The 13,957-nt window shown below is 37.6% G+C and overlaps 1 protein-coding gene across 11 annotated transcripts in view; it reads right to left on the bottom strand.

Moving 5' to 3' along the window:
* PDE5A (phosphodiesterase 5A) overlaps positions 1 to 13,957 on the bottom strand; it is a 105,786-nt gene that overhangs the window by 35,024 nt on the left and 56,805 nt on the right. For 7 of the 11 annotated variants that reach the window (XM_041716006.2, XM_072928801.1, XM_072928802.1 and 4 more), the window contains 2 exons: positions 2,045 to 2,627; positions 1,263 to 1,352 (listed from right to left, as the gene is read on the bottom strand). In XM_041716006.2, coding sequence (XP_041571940.2) covers positions 1,263 to 1,352; positions 2,045 to 2,627 — 673 coding nt within the window. Of the gene's footprint in view, positions 1 to 1,262; positions 1,353 to 2,044; positions 2,628 to 2,858; positions 2,979 to 9,643; positions 9,783 to 11,654; positions 11,851 to 13,631; positions 13,875 to 13,957 lie in introns of those variants that run through there. The other 4 variants (XM_072928804.1, XM_072928805.1, XM_030272023.4 and 1 more) reach the window with 4 other exon arrangements.

Genomic DNA, 13,957 nt, shown 5'->3' with positions numbered 1-13,957 from the left:
TAGCTAAAAAGGGGAAGACTTTTATGCAGGAATGGGAGTAGGAGAGGATCAAGTGCTGTCCTTAAAAGAAGGGAACAAAATAATTTAGGCTGAAATTTGCAGTACATGAAGAAGGGAAATACTGGCCAATCATCTGAGTTGGATAGAAAAAGATTCAATAAACAAGTTCATGCAGGAGTTTAATAAATTAATTTAATTAAAAAAAAGGTTCAGTGCAGTAGAAATCAAGGTGACACTCTAGAAGAGGAGTGAAAGATGGAAGAGCAGAAAAAAGGTACCATGTCTTCAAATCAATCTTGGCAACACTTCCTTTTGGGAGTTTCAGCTTTCTGGAAGCAAACTATAAATGCTCTGAAAAATAAATGAATTCCAGGAGACAAAAATCTCCAAAGCTGACACACTATATGGAGAGCCTTATATTTTATGAGTATTTGAGAACAGGTTATGTGGCTAAAGGTCACTACAGTCAGGATCAAAGAAAACCCAACCATACTTTCCTTACTCCAAAAGAATCCATCTCCTCTTTTCCCCATTCATTGGCTTTCATGGACTTTACTGAATTCCCTCTTCAAATACTCAGGGCAAGAAGGTGTTGTTAGCCCATAATAAGAACTCTCCTTACTGCAATAGCATGAGACAGGATGAGAGAGCTCCCATGAGAAGCAGCATGGACAGGAAATATGGGAAAGAGTTCAGTGAGCAGATTCACATTGTTTCAAATTAGGAGTGACTTAAGTTATTACTTGAGGATGACTTTTCTGGATCACATTGACACCGTGTGTTTTCAATGCCTGATGTCAGGCACTTAGCTCATAAGTAATAAATTAGGAACCACGTTGAGTTAAGAGAGTAAAAATAATCAGGTTTTTAGAAAACGATAAAACCCACTTTGTGCCCTCTGAATTAAGCAATATAGATACAAGCTAAGCTGAAGTACAGTAACTTAATCACAATTTGAGATAGACCAGTAAGTGTGCAGAGAACTTTAATGCTGACAGATACTGAGTACAGGAAGCAGGAACAGCACTTCTGGAGTTAAATACATATATTCTACTGCTGCATTTGTGATTAAACTCTTTCTGACAGATCCCTTTGGCTTACATTACTCAACTAGATAAGATAAAATTACAGTCTAAACAAACATAAGCAGTCTTGCTTAAAAAAAATAGTTGGAAGATGATGACTGCCAGCTAATGTAAGTTTAAAGCATCACCATGACTGGAAATAATATTTCATGAAGTGATCCCAAGACTGCAACTTACCTCTTCCCTATGATTCTTTATTGGCATACAGAGAATGCTCTGAGTCTTATACCCTGTGATCTGGTCAACTTCTGCATTGAATCTTGGATCCTGATACAAGAAGAAAATGCAAATAATTAGACTACTAGCCTAAAGACCAGTTCTTTTTCTTCCTTGGTAAATAGATTAAGAAAAGTTTAATATTTTATTTAATAGTCACCCAGGATAACAAAAGTTTCATTACCAGCCAATAATTACATAAAGTTGTTCCTATCAGTGTGTTAACAACAGATTGTGTGGAATACGAGTGCCAATAGATTGACTACTGCTATAAAGAACAAAAAACCCAAACCCTAGGAGAAGCCTTGTTTTTGAGCCTAGACCATCATTATAAAAAATATGCTCATGGATTAACCATACCTAGTTTACCTTTTATTATCTAGAAGAAATTACAGAAATAAACTAAGATCTGTACTCTCAGAGGAAGACAGTTTCATAAACATGGTTTGTGGTTTTGCTTTTACCAGAGAATGCTTGTTTCATTTCTTCACCTCAGTACTGAACTTTGAATAATCACCTCAACAGAACTCTCATTTTTTGAGTCCTAGTTTCATGTTTCTGTATGCACATGCATCTATAATACATGTATTATAACCAAAACCATAGTGTCAAGTTTGCATCTTGACCTCTTTAGGTCCATACAGCACCAAATACAGGCACTAAAATGGCAATATTCCAGCAGCTGATAACATGGCAGCTTCTTCTGTTTCAAGAATTGCTGAAGATAAATTTTCTTGCCTTACCTCATAGGCATTCTTGATGTTGAGAGGCTGCCCTATGGCTGCCACATGACCCACAATGCCCTTGTTCCACTCCAGGCGAATGCAGTTGTTGGAAGCTTCTTCCAGGGTGGATCCTTCTGCCACATCAAACAGCCTGCTCACGAGGAACTTCTCGTTGGAGCTGTCCTCACACACCAGGAACAGAGAGTAGCGATCGGCTGCGATCAGCTCATGGATGTGTAGGAAGATCTTATGGCAAAGCGCTGTGACATCTAAGTGACTAGAAATATCTTTCACAAGTTCTAATAGTCTCGAGCACTGATCCCCTGCACTGGTCTCAATCCTTGGAGATTGCAAAGGCATCTGTTCCTTCTTGTCAGAGCCAGAGAGGAAGCTCACTGCTCCTACTGAGTCCTTGACAAAAATAGGCCTTAAGGGTCTGTCAAATTCAGAAGCAGAGATTTTCCTCACTGGTATCCCAGAGTTGGTGGTCTCGGCACAGGCAGGCTGGTGACAGGCACAGGCTTCGCTCTGGGACTTGCTTTCCTCCTTGCAGACTGGGATGGCGTGAACTCTCTCAGCAAACCATGCATTAACCATTTCTCTGTAAAACAAAACCAACAATACAGCAAATGATGTGAACTGAAAATCCTCTAGCACATATTGGAAGCTGACACAGAGGATAACTAAACCTTTTCAGACAGAGGATACTGATGCACTTTTAGACTCCTCTATATCAATATTCTCCCATTTTATGCAGCACTTAGCCCAGATTAAGCAGTAATATTTTCTGCCCTGTAAAAAAAAAAAAGCTATTTTTGCCTAGAGGAAATACCTGAATAAGGCAGAGGAGGACCACTTATGCTGTGGCTTTCAGAGTACAGATCAGAAGTCTGCATGGTCATTTTATGACTAAAAAGTTCCAGTCCTCTCCATTCCTAAGATCTGGATTTCTGTATAAGACATATATATTCATTTGAAGACAAAACTTTCTGGTTTTAGCCTCTGAAAAAAAAAATTTCAAACTTTAATTCTCTCAGACCTTCCTATTTTTTTTGTTGCCAAAAAACTGTTTTTACGTTGACTTCCCTGCCCTCGAAGTTAATAAAAAATTCTGGTTGGACTCAAAGCATAAAATCTTTGCTTAAAAACCACCAAAGAAACATGATTATTACCAATTAAACCCCCTCCAAAATATGAACAGACTGTTTTCATGCATCCCTACTATTTCCTTTCCTTGCAGATGACACTCATTGCCTAACTCAACCCCGAATACTGAAAACCCCTGAAACTGTATTTTTAAGTGCTCACCACCAATCAAAAAATGCCATGCATCTCAAGTATTTAACTGTGCTTCTCAAATTAATTTAGAACTAAAAAGCCAACCCTAATAATGTCCTTACTAAATGCAGCATATCATCATAAAATGAGTATACCTTTTTTATCATGATACCATTTTCTCATCCAAGATCTGAGGGGTTTTTCTTTCAGGTTTTTTTTTTATCTTTTGTTTGATTTTTTTTTTTAATGCAGGGATTTTTATTTTGTTTGCTCAGTGTCAAGGATTTCTTACAGCAAATGCCCTACTCTCAGAAGAAATAGTTTTTTGCTGTATTACATAACATATGAGCCTAGGAACAGCAAAAATCCTAGTAACAAGTCTGATCTTTTGGAAACCTTTCATGGTGGTCATGTTTTAAATTTGGGATATTTTTTATTTGCCCAGCAGACCACAGGAATTCTGAGAGTGAAGCTGAATGAAGCCATGGAACTCAGTCAGGTTAGTCAGCCGCTGATCAGTTACACGCATCGGTAACTGATGAACTGAACGTATTTTCATAAGTTACATATGAAAAGCACTGTACTGTAATCTTATTTTCCTTAGAGCACACCTTTGTATTTGCTGTAAGATGCAATACTGCAAGCATAATTAACCCTTAACTCAAAGCAAAGTGATCAATTAAAACATCAAGCTCAACAATATTATTTTTAATAGCAAGCCATCCATAAAAGGAAATGCATTTGACTTATATTAGGAAGGCTTGAAAGAGTTTCTTCAATCACATACCATTTGGAGACCTCAACTGTAGGAAAACAAAATGCTATAAAAATTTGAAAAAACCAAAAAATGCTATAAAAAATTGAATTATTAAAAACCAATGAATCTCCTTTATTAAAGCAGTGATACCTATTTTTGTGCAGTAACGTCATGCAAGTGTTTCTTGCAGTGAAGCAAAGAACAACTTATATATTATATGAAATTTGACTTCAACAATATTACTTTCCATTACTTAAACAGGATAAACATTAAATTTGAGAACTGTGACCATTCAATACTGCAATGCATAATATGATTTGCATAGGACAGAGTCACATGTGCAAAAGTTGTTTCACTGAGAGTCAAAATAAGAAGCTAGTATTTGGTTACACTTAGAATTTTCTTTATTAGACTGAATAAGAATAAACACTGTCAATTAAAATGACAAAAATATATCCCTAAGAAAATTAAAAAGCAAAAGATACCAAATTCTGTATGTAAATACAGTACAACCTCTAAAATCAGTGCTGCTAACTGTTGTTAGCAGATTTGTTATAAGTGGGTCCTTTTTGTTTTACTCTGATCTCCTCAAAATAAAATATTATCTGGAAATTTTAGCTTCTCCAAAACAAAACTAGTATCCAGCACTAAGGCTGCAGAAAAGAACCTGCAAATGCCAGCTGGAGGCATTTAAACCTCAGACACAAGAAGGCAGCTATAGAAAAATTGGTAGTTTTAAAGAAGACTGCTGACTTGACCCAGATTCACAGGTGTGCTGACTTCGTTTCTGAGTACTGAGGACTGGCATTAATGGGAGGTAAGACTGAAAAGTAGCAGTAATGATATAGTACCAACAACTGATGAGGCTCGGAAGCCATGTAATTGCAAATGCACATATTTGAAGGCATGTTTGGAAATGAACTTGTGCTGTTGTTGGGCAACAGCAATTTGCAGAGCAATCTGATTCACTGCCTACTTACTCCTGAGGAAAGGAGAATATAAAAAGCTATCCTTTTCCCTTCTCCTGATTTACAATGAATTTACATATGTGGATGTGTTGATAAAAGATGCAAGGCAGAGAAAGAATCTATTACTCTTCATGCATAAAGAAAAAACTACAGCAGAAATTTGATTTATCAGTAGAAACCTGTCATTTTATTTATTCTACAGTGTTGGGTTATGATTTCCCCAGGCTTTAATGGTGTAGCAATAGCAATCAGTATGAACAGTGTACTCTGAATACTAATACCTGTTCTCAAACTGTGGCCATGAGGTCATTAATTTTTTACCCCCTTGTCTTTTTACTGAGTAAAATAACCTCCATTTCTTATGGAGGTTATTGAAGGATGTGGAACACAGCTGTAAAACATTTCGCAGGAAAGGAATTACGTTTAACAAGAACTGAACTACTTGTTGGGTATCCACGCTGTTTATGAAGCACTTAAACATGGAACAGAACTATATGTGGAGCTGAATAATTATGAGTAATGTATTCCTGTCCTTTAATTTCTATTGGGTGATGGCTCAATAATTTGCCAACATAGTGCATGATTCTCAGAAAGCTCTTTAGATTAACATCAACAACAAATCCTTAACTAAACTGGTTATAGCATGGTTTTCAGCTTTAAGCCTTTTAAGCATTTTACTTTGGGCAACAGGAAAGCCATTCAAATTCAACTGGAAAAAGAACAGTGTTCAGTGACCTTTCCCAAATGCCTCTTCTAACAAGGAAACTATTTAGCTCCTTTTACTCACCCAGTACACACACGGGTGGAAGAACCAGCATTTTGCATTAGCTGACGTATTCTAACTCTCTTTAAAATCTCTCGGTATCTTGACACACGTCCACTTGTTGATACTCAGTCTATTTAACAATGCATGACAAGAAGGGTATTATGACTAACACAAGTACTCTCACAGCACAGAATTAGCTCAGCAGATATCCAACACCAAACAAGTCCTAAGCCATGAGTGAGGCTCCCAGAAATTAGCAACGAGTGCCATGTACAATTAATGTGTCATTTGAAAGGACTGCAGGAAGAAACCAACACTTGGGACTATTCATATGAGCAGTCTTTAGTAAGCATTGGCATTGTCAAGAGTTGATTGTAAGGACAAGATATGGGCTGTAGTTTAGAAGTTGCAGGAGCAGATACCAATCCACAGTGATCCATGCACACAGTAAAACTCAGTGCAGTGTCTCTTATCCCACCATGGCAATCACTGAGTTGAAGAGCTACAGGACCCATATGCCTCACAACCAGGATGCATCCCTTACTGCACTATGATCCTTTAATATAAACCTTCACTCAAGAAAGATGTAATTTATCCCAGAGCTCATGAACAGGAATAGTAGAATATGAAGTTATTATTTTTTAGTCACTATCTGCCAAATCCAATCTTTCCTCTATGAAAAACGACAATAGTGACTGCTGAATTTGGCTGGTGACTTCATCAGCAGATGACAAAACTGGAGAGGAATTTTGAAATGATTGTGCTAAGAAGGGGATAAAAATGCAATGGTAGGCAAAACACTGAAGAAGAAAAAAAAAGAAAAAAAGACTGTGGGATCCTCCCCTCTATCACTGCTTACATACAAGAACACGTAATCTGCAGTACATGAGACCCTGCAAGCTTCAGAGGAATTAAGACTTTGGCCCCAATTTGTTAAATGCTGCACAGAAAGTAAACCTGTCCCTAGAGCAAGAGGTTTTCAGTATTAATAGGCAATAAAAACAAAAAAATCAATGGTTGAAAAAATACAGGCACAAGGAAGCAATATGTCTTGAGCCAGGTCATACAGGAGGGCACGTGTGGAGCTGGAGAGAACTTTGCTGTATTTCTTGTGCTATATGCATTAAACCACACTGACACAACACTAATCATTGTGCTACTCATAGACTGGGAATATTAAATAATTTATCGTACCCATCTTTGCTTTGTTGTGATTATCTTCAAAGTAATCACAGCAGACTTATAAAAAAAAAAAACAAACAAAAAACCCAACCAACAAGCAAACAAAAAAAACCCAGCACAGTGAAGGTGTTTAACAGCCAGGTTGTGATTGTCTTGCTTACGTATCGCCTATGTAAGAACTCATCAATGTGACCATTCAGCACAATTGCTTGGCACCTTTGGAGAAAATGTACAAAAAACAGAACGCAAAGGTAACACTGAGATGCAACAATGACAATAAAAGCTGTGTGTTCCTTACCTTGCACAAAGAAAGCGTAACACTTGCAGTTCCATAACAGAACATAGCGAAAAGTAGTTTTCAGTGAAGCAGCAAATAACTCCCTGTTTTCTCTGTCACTCACAAACCACTCATATATACAACATATTACATTTTAGTAGCTGCGTGGACTGTTCTGCTAATTTTTCATTCAAAGCAGCAGTTATTGGTAACACACTTGAGGAGAGGGATTACAAACTTGCCTACTAGAAAATGCCAACTTTCAAGTGTCTGAATTCCTCTAGCCTAATCCTGACAATGCTGAAATCAACATTTTAAGCTAAACTTCATAACTGTTTTCTCAATTCCCTTCCATAAAATAACCACTAGATGTCTTCAAATTTCTCTCCAGCATCTTGACATAATTTAGACACAGAAATCATGTAAAGCATTAGCAAAAACTCCAAAACTATTCGGTTGTAGCAAAGGAGTTTGAAATGCAAAGCCATTTGGATATTATAGTTGCCTTCCCATTTTCTTTCTAGTATTTCCTATTTCACAATCACATTCTAAGTGCCTTTGTCTCTTTTCTAGCAATGGAAAGATTTAAATAAATTGTATAAGGCCTCATTAGATGGAATTAGTAAACTGACTGTAAAAGAAGTGTTTTCAAACTGACTAAAAGTAGATTGACAAAACACTAGATGTTTTTCCTTAAACCCTTCCCAATTATAGTTAGTGGAGATGCCTTTTCTCACCATGGTAGGCAAGCAGTTCTGGAATAGGAACTATGACAGTGCCAGTTTTCTAGCACAACTCGGTTAAATATATTAGCATACATTTAGCTTTAAACATTCCAATTGGCACAAATGACTTCTGTTTGGATACAGTTCTTAATTTAGAACATTAATTCTTGATTCAAACCATGCTCATAAGAGACTGAAATAACTTTTTAGAATGATGAAATTTTCATCTTGTCTGAATGCTCATTTTTAAAAAAAAATAGAAGGCAGAGATTGTGTTATTATTTCTAGCAAAAGTATTCAAATTGGAAAACTAACACTGACAGGCTATTCTTGGCTATTTTCAAGTTTTCTTTAATGACCTAACTTCAATTGCCTTTTTACAAGAAAGCTTTCTTCCACAGAGGAGACATTCTAGTTGCACTATAAAAAAAGAGAGAATAAATCCTCAGGGATTAAAGTTAAAACTCTAAAACCTGACCTTTATTTCTCCTCCCTAAGTTTGCTTCTTGCTCCAAGCCCCCAAAAAAAGAAAAAATTAAGTATAACTAGGTACCAAATGCTTTTGTTGGGAAAGCAGTAGGACAATACCAGTAATTTCAATGAAAAATGGATTAAGAGTTAAATTCACATGAGCTTGGAGACCACATGTAGATCTTCAGCACTATTTCATTTCATTTCCACCTGAATTCCTAAACCAGAGGTTAGGTATAACTGAAGTGGAGCAGAGGCTCTGGGATGGCTCTCTCTGCTGGGGTGAGTTATCCATAATGCACAAATAAGTGGGTAAATATGTATCTTTTACTAAGCAAATCTTGTGGTGATATATTCAGTGCCAGACTCAATATGAAATTACAACCACTGTGTTATCCATGATGGCTAATTGAGTAGGGCTTCTTTTCCGGCACTTTGCAAATAGCTCCTTTTGTATTTAATGACCTTTTTAAAATACAGTTTTCTTCAAGTCAATCATATAAATGAGAAAGTATTCAATATAAATTTATGTATGTTTCTTTTCCAGTAAGGAAAAGAAATACTTTGATACTGTGCTTTTATTAACCATATTTTTCCATGACAAAACCAAAATTATTTAATAGCAAAAATTGAAGTAGATGGTAGCATATTAGTTCAAGTCAATAATGTACTGCCTATATCCTCCACACATGAGGATTCTCCATAAGATACCTAAAACAGAACCTCTATGATTCTCTATAACTTAGAAATCAGAGAAAGGTGTTGATTTTTCTTGAGTCTCCTGCAGAGGAGATCAAAAGTACTGTAATATGATAATAGTCAGCCTGAAACAGAAGGAGGCAAAAAGGGGATGTTAACTGCCAGGGTTGTTTGCCCCATCTTATCTTCTACCCATCCTCTAAGATTTACCAGTGTCTTTTAATTAATGTATTCTGCACACCCATTTGTTTCTTTATCAAATAGGGCAAGCGGAACTGAGTGAAAGCACATTCTCCTTGTAGCTACTCATAGTTTCTGCTGACTAGTTCATCTCCATACCAAAGATTCTGTGTAGGAGTTCAGTTTAGAGCTTCGGGGTAATTTAAGATGTAAATTGCTAGTAAATGGTTTCTTATCACTCCTCAAATGACAGTTTCTTCAGTCTACAGTAATTGCTGTTTTAGAGATTGCTTTCAAAACACTCCAGCACTCACCTCGCTTTATTTCCAGCAACAAATGCCAGAAGTAGTCAATCACATTTGCAACTTGATGAATACGGGTAACATTCCTCAGCTTCCTGAATGCTTTTTGAATCAGTAGTTAAAAATATTTTGGGATCATCTTAAAGCTTTGCTGTTATCATGAAAGGCATAAGGAAGGATATGGATACATTATTTATAAGTAGGATAACTATGAACATCATTATACCAACAAGAAAACTTTGCAAGATTCACACAGAAATTGATTTTTTTTCCTGTACTTAATTCTCAGAAAAGCTTGGTAAACATCCAATAAAACCAAGTAAGTGGGAAAAAATATTCTGATCCCCTGCAATAACACTACTGCTTCCTGTGGGTTTCAAGCCATGGTCCCAAGAATCAGTGGGTCTGCAGCTCTCTTGTAAATGCTTTACACTGGGTAACTTAGAAAAGCCAGTCCCCTTTCAGCATATCCCAACTATCTGCACAGGATTCTGTGCTACTGGGGTCCTTCAATCATGGAAGTCCAAAGCCCACTGTTTACTCACCAAACTCATGTTAGGAGTGTCTATGGTTCATACCTGTGCTTTTTTAGGATTATAACTTTTTTGGTATGCAACACCTTTTAAAGAAAAACACAGGCCAAAGCACTTTTCTGTGCAGAAAACTTTCAATAACTTTGTCTTGGAAAATCAGAATTTTCATTCAATTACAAAAAAATTAACACACACGACCAATGCAGAGAATGCATATGACACATAATATTTAGGAAATTCAACTTCAGATAGCTGGCTCAGACTGAAAGACATTTTAAAAAGCCCTCTAGACAGAGGCTAGGAGGCAAATATCCTGACTAATGTAGTACTGCAGGCAGCCCATTACAAGTTGATCATCCACCAGCGAGCAATAAGAAAAAAAATGTCCCAAACAACTGTGCTTGAGTTTTCTCCAAGTAATAAATGTAATTGATACATTCAAATAATGCAGTATCTGAATTTTAGCACAGTTTCCCAGTAATCACCAGTTCTGGAATCCTCAGTGAAGCACCATACACTTAAGAACATTTATTTTTCCATATACAGCCCCACCTTAATTCATTTGTAAATATTTCTGAAACCTGCTAATAAGCCAAGATGTATTTTTAACAAAATAATCTTATTTCCACTGAAGGGCATATAGGATTTGGGTCAATAATTTGCCTTTGTCACACCATACATTTAGGGAATCAGATAAAAGCTGCCTGCAAGAATACAGTTACCTCAAATTGAGTAGAGAAATTTTACTTTGGTTGTTTTGGCAGCCTGATGCTTCTGAGTGCAAGGAGCACTAAGAATCACTCCCATATTTTTAAAACAGGGACAAACAGGAAGTCAGAATTACAGAAATATTCCATAGCAGGTTGAAATAAGTGTGATGTTAGAGCATGGCAATATATGCACTGCTTTTCTAAAGGAATGTAAAAAGATAAAACTTCAGGAAGGCAAAAAGGCTAATGAATTTAGCCATAAATGTGACCCCCAAAACCCCCCAAACCCCAGCAGATTATGCCTTTATAGCATCTAGTTAGAATGACCATAGCTGCAGCAACAAAGCAGAATCACCTTACTTGAAAATGTTTCTGTGAAATCAGAATATGACAGGCAATTCTAAAACTTTGGGAAGGGAAAAATAACAAGACCTGGGAGAAAATAAAAAACGCTTCATAGGAGCAAGGCATTTAAAAACTCTTGGCCCTTTTGTGTGCAGTAGCAAACTCTCCAGCCAGAAGTTTTGTCAGCCAGCACGGCCTCAGTGAGTGAACCAAATTCATCTTGTCCCCGAGTGTGCCGGTGACACTTCCCCTTTGTTGTGCTGCACTTTGATCATCCTGGAACAGCACCTCACAGATAACAGCTATGTATATTGCCTCCATATGCCACTCACTTCCCTGGTACAAAATAAAGCAATAAATATCTGATTCCATACCTTCCTACTCATGGGACCCCAGTTCACCTACTCAATGGAGGGAGGACTCAAAGCTATTCACCTGGATTACACACTTGTAGGATGGTAGCCTCGCACTGCTCATGTGGAAGTCAATCAATGCAGTTTTATTGGAGAATATCCATAAAGCCAGACCAGCCTGGAAGAAGGCCGGCATGTGGCCTTACTGCAGACACTGCCAGCCTCAAGGCGTTGCAGATCAAAATACAAGGTGTAAGCCCTTGGAATGTGCTCATCTTCTGCAACACATTGGAGGGGAGAGAGGAACACAGGTGCACACTTGTTAAGCTGACGACCTGCAGCCCTTCTCCCCAGGAATCCAGAACATGAACTGGGGAGTACAGTAACTACAACAGTTGCCACTTTTGCCAATTATGAACGAATTTTGAATATAAAGAAACATCTTTTAAAGTGCCACCTCCCCAGAAAATGCAACTTTTATTCAAACCACAACAACAGATACTAATATCACTGCCCTACTCAAACTGGATCAGGAGGCAACTACTTAATTATATGAGATGATAATCCTAACCCCATACTTTAAAAAAATAACAAAGCATACATATTCTAATTAGAACTTCTTTGTGTCTAGAAATTACCGACAGAACTACCATATAAAACACTGTGGGAATTGATTAATCGCAGAAGAAATATATTAACTATTCAACACTCATTATAAATTGCTAAATTAGGTTCTAATTCAAAGCTCATTAATGTGAGTGGAAACAGCTTGTATTATGCAGTCATAAATGATGGAGCTAGTGATCTTTTCCTATGTAGAAATATTTGTGAAATGGATACACAACCTATCTTTATCCATTAGCAATTGTGCCTCACAATGTGCAGTTGAATATGTCTCTGTGCTCTGCAAAATACCAGATTAACTAACTTCTTGGTCTTTTGCTTCTAGGACCTGTGAGAACTTTGGCATATTATGAAACAAAACAAAAAAGAGAAGCAGTAAATTACAATCAGAAAAGTGTTGAAACTAGCTCAGGGAACCCTGCTTTACTTGAGAGAGTAAATACAATGCTAAGTAGCAAAACATTAACAGCATAGTCTTTGTTCAATATTTGCTGCTCTGCAAAGATTCAGCTAAAACAAAGCACAGTATTAGACGCTAGGATTTTCTCTTTTCAAGCCCTAAATAACACTACCAAGTGGAATGCTAAACCTCTTTATAAAGTACAGCTGTTCTTTCAAACCACTCAGCTCTACATGTTATCATCTTTGAACCAATATACAGCGAAGTAATTTGTCTTTTCAAATACAAACTTACATATAGCAGAGGTATTCCTTATTATATATCACTTTCTATTTATACAATAAGGACAAAGAAAATTCCATGCAAGACAGCAGAGAAGAGTTCTTTGGGATAATTGCAATATTCCCGTCATTTCAGAAACATCACAGAATTGTTGCGAAGCCAGGGCTCAAAAGTCCATAGTCTTTCTACAAACCCTTCTCTAATTGCCATCGTGGAGACTCGACTGAATTGTATTTTCTTAAGTACTGCCTCTTTCAGAACGGCACAAACTCAAAACTGTGCCTCAGAGTGAAAAAAAAAAAAAAATAGCTAACCCATCCTGCCCATGCAGAAACCAAATCTGACACAGTGCTTACTATTAATTAGCTATGATTGAACTATTTGTTCAATAGTACATCCAGTTTCCAAAGGAAGTGTGATAGGCTGAACTGGGAAAATCCTACTTCTCAAAGCTGCTAGCACCGTATTTCCTGGGCAAACAAGCTGCCCTTCAGTGCCACACCACACACTGGTGTTCTGGAGAGTATCAAGGTTAACGACTTCTACCTATGCAACCTGCACCTATTTACAGCCTTAGAAAAATTCAACATTTAAAATACATTTTAAAGGCCTTTTTGTTCCTGTTAAATAAACCAAAGGAAACAGCAGCAGAAGAAAGGGGGCTGCCTGACAGATGGTCACAAGCAAGCAGGTGACCCCTGAAGCCTTCTAGCTCTCTGCGAGTCAATTATTAATGGGGATTTCTCTTCTTACCGCCCCATCCCATGCAGAAGGGAGCAGCAGCGGCAAAATCTGATTCAGAACGCATCCATCCCCACCAAGTGACTCGGGGAAGAAGCAAATCAGCAGCAGTGAGCAGATGGTGCGAGCGGCTCGGGAGCGCAGCGAGCCCGCGGAGACGCCGTGTCCGAGGAGCCAACCGCAGACTTACTAACCCGAGCTCCTGTTAAGATATACCGTGGGAGATGCAGATCGCCCGGGCTCTGCATCCCCACGGCTTTGTTTATCGGAAAATATTCAAAATGGAAACCCGACTCCACTTCTAAAAATAGCCGAATTTACTCCAAGTCAACTTGAAG

Source organism: Taeniopygia guttata, chromosome 4, assembly GCF_048771995.1.
Source record: "Taeniopygia guttata chromosome 4, bTaeGut7.mat, whole genome shotgun sequence".
Classification (NCBI taxonomy): domain Eukaryota; kingdom Metazoa; phylum Chordata; class Aves; order Passeriformes; family Estrildidae; genus Taeniopygia; species Taeniopygia guttata.
This window is presented reverse-complemented; position numbering and strand designations above follow the sequence as displayed.